This window comes from Mus caroli, chromosome 6, assembly GCF_900094665.2.
Source record: "Mus caroli chromosome 6, CAROLI_EIJ_v1.1, whole genome shotgun sequence".
Lineage (NCBI taxonomy): Eukaryota > Metazoa > Chordata > Mammalia > Rodentia > Muridae > Mus > Mus caroli.
The window spans coordinates 115,027,323-115,029,780 of NC_034575.1; the positions used below are offsets into that span (position 1 = coordinate 115,027,323).

At 38.1% G+C, this 2,458-nt stretch overlaps 1 protein-coding gene across 1 annotated transcript in view; it reads right to left on the bottom strand.

Annotated features, from left to right (window-relative positions):
• Wnk1 (WNK lysine deficient protein kinase 1) overlaps positions 1 to 2,458 on the bottom strand; it is a 120,600-nt gene that overhangs the window by 67,746 nt on the left and 50,396 nt on the right. The window contains exon 3 of the mRNA XM_029478248.1: positions 592 to 749. Within this exon, the coding sequence (XP_029334108.1) occupies positions 592 to 749 (158 nt within the window). The remainder of the gene's footprint in view (positions 1 to 591; positions 750 to 2,458) is intronic.

The following is a 2,458-nucleotide window of genomic DNA, read 5'->3' on the forward strand; positions in this document are numbered from 1 at the left end:
AAAAAAAAAGTAATGAACAAGTTTTATAATTTGAAAAGGAGACTAAGCAATGACCAAGCACCTATAATTGTTAAAGAAATTAGTACCGCTGGGCATGGTGGCGCACACCTTTAATCCCAGCACTCCGGAGGCAGAGGCAGGCGGATTTCTGAGTTCGANGCCAGCCTGGTCTACAGAATGAGTTCGAGGATAGCTGGAGCTACACAAAGAAACCCTGTCTTGGGGGGAAAAAATTATCATAGTTTCACTGCCATAATACCAATCTTCTTAATGCTTCCAAAAGTCTACAACTGAACTCTCATTTTAAACAATATAATAAATAGCAAGACAACACCATATATCACAATTAAGAATTTAGATATTAAAATACAGTTTCAAACAAAATACACCTCAAGATAAAGGTTTAAGTGAAAGCAAGGAAGGCAGGTAAAGGCGATAGCTTATCTTTGCTCTCACTGCACATGACTCGGCAAACTCCCATCCTAAAAGCTTTGGCTTTCTGTTGTATTGCCCTTTTGCATAAGTGGATGTTATCCAGCTTGACTTTATAAGCTATGACTCAATTTCATCAACAATTAGGTAAGGACTTACACTGGTCACTCGACGGTAGATCTGCGCAGCATTTTGGCATTCTGAGTATGGATATTCAGACGTAGCCATCTCAAGCATGCACATCCCAAAAGCATAAACATCAACGGATTCATCATATTTCTCCTCATACATCTCAGGAGCCATAAACTCTGGGGTACCTTAAATTAAAAGAATGATTCACACTCAATATGGCCAATGGTCTTCCTTACCAGAGGGTTCAAGAAACAAAGAAGTTGACCTGTCACGGGGGCGGGGGCGGGGGTGGGGAATAAAAAAGAAAGGGGAAAAGAAGAAAAAATGCTTCTTAGTCTGTTCCATCGAATATCCTATAGAAGATTTTCTACTGTAAGGCCTAAACACACTGAACATAGTCAACTAAGTTTTTACTTATAGTGTTGTGTATCAATTATTAACGTGGAACTTTGGTTAAGAAAAACAATAGTATTATTTCATAATAAAAACAAATAGAAGGGAAGGGATAAAATACAAATAAAAACCTAGCAGGGAACAAAATGGATACATGGATACTGTAGGATAGTAATGAAAAAGATCAAATATAGCCCGGCGTGGTGGCGCACCCCTTTAATNCCAGCACTCGGGAGGCAGAGGCAGGCAGATTTCTGAGTTCGAGGCCAGCTTGGTCTACAGAGTGGGTTCCAGGACAGCCAGGGCTACACAGAGAAACCCTGTCTGGAAAAACCAAAAAAAAAAAAAAATCAAGTATTTGTCTGCCCTCTACTGTATGGCAGTTGTCTGTATTTTCCTTTTTTGTGGGGTAGTGGGGGCTAGGAAAGAGGGGGGTGAGACAAGGTTTCTCTGTGTAGCCTTGGTTGTCCTAGAACTCACTCTGTAGACCAGGCTGACCTCAAACTCCAAAAACCACCTGCCTCTGCCTCCTGAGTACTGGGATAAAAGCATTTGGTGGGATTGTTGTTAGAGGAGTATTCACAACTAGTCTCTTGCCATTGATGTTACTTTTTAAATCCTTGTAGAAAAAACCTTCTGTATTCAATGTTTTTAAAGATAACAAAAGGGCCTTTTCTTCATATACTTACCCTCCTACCTACAGTACNCAAATAAGCCTAGTACAGATATAGATGATAAAGTGAGGGGCATCCTGCAGGTGAAAAACAAATACACATACAAATATAGAACTCAAATACAGNCTGATTTGTAAGCATAATATGTATGTGTATGGTACTACAAGATTAGATTTTACAATGATTTCAGAATCTTTAACTTCAGTTCCAAGAATAAGTATGCACAGTATGATTTAATAAACAAAGGGGGGGACTGTTTGACCCATGATTTTAAGATTTCACAGACAATTAAATGCTCCCTATGAAGAAAACAAAATGGCAATTTAGCTTCAAATATTTTTCCAATTATGTGAATACATATAAACAGCACTACACAATATTCCAATGAGAACATTGTTTTTGTTTTGGTCTTTAAATAAAGAAATACAAGTGATTGGCATGCTATGATGTTCTTATCAGTACTTAGGATTCTGGCCCAACTATTAATGAATGGGCTTTTGATATTATACCCTCCTGGAGAGCAGAATAGAATGTGAACTGCAAATTTTTAATCTCAGAGAACTAAGCCTTATCAAACAGCCATTATTTTTTCCCAGCTGTGACTCTAATATACAATCAAAAAGTCTGAAAGGTCANTCATATTCTTTGTACTACTTAATGATGAGTTAATTTTGCTCTACTGACAGCCATGTCTGGAAACAGTCTNGTGACAACAATTAGGAATAAATACACAAGAGTGTGCTACTAGTGTATTGTGGTAGAACTCAGGATTGCTAGGAAATAATTCTACAATATGTCTACACAACTGTCTAGAGACAGACATCCAG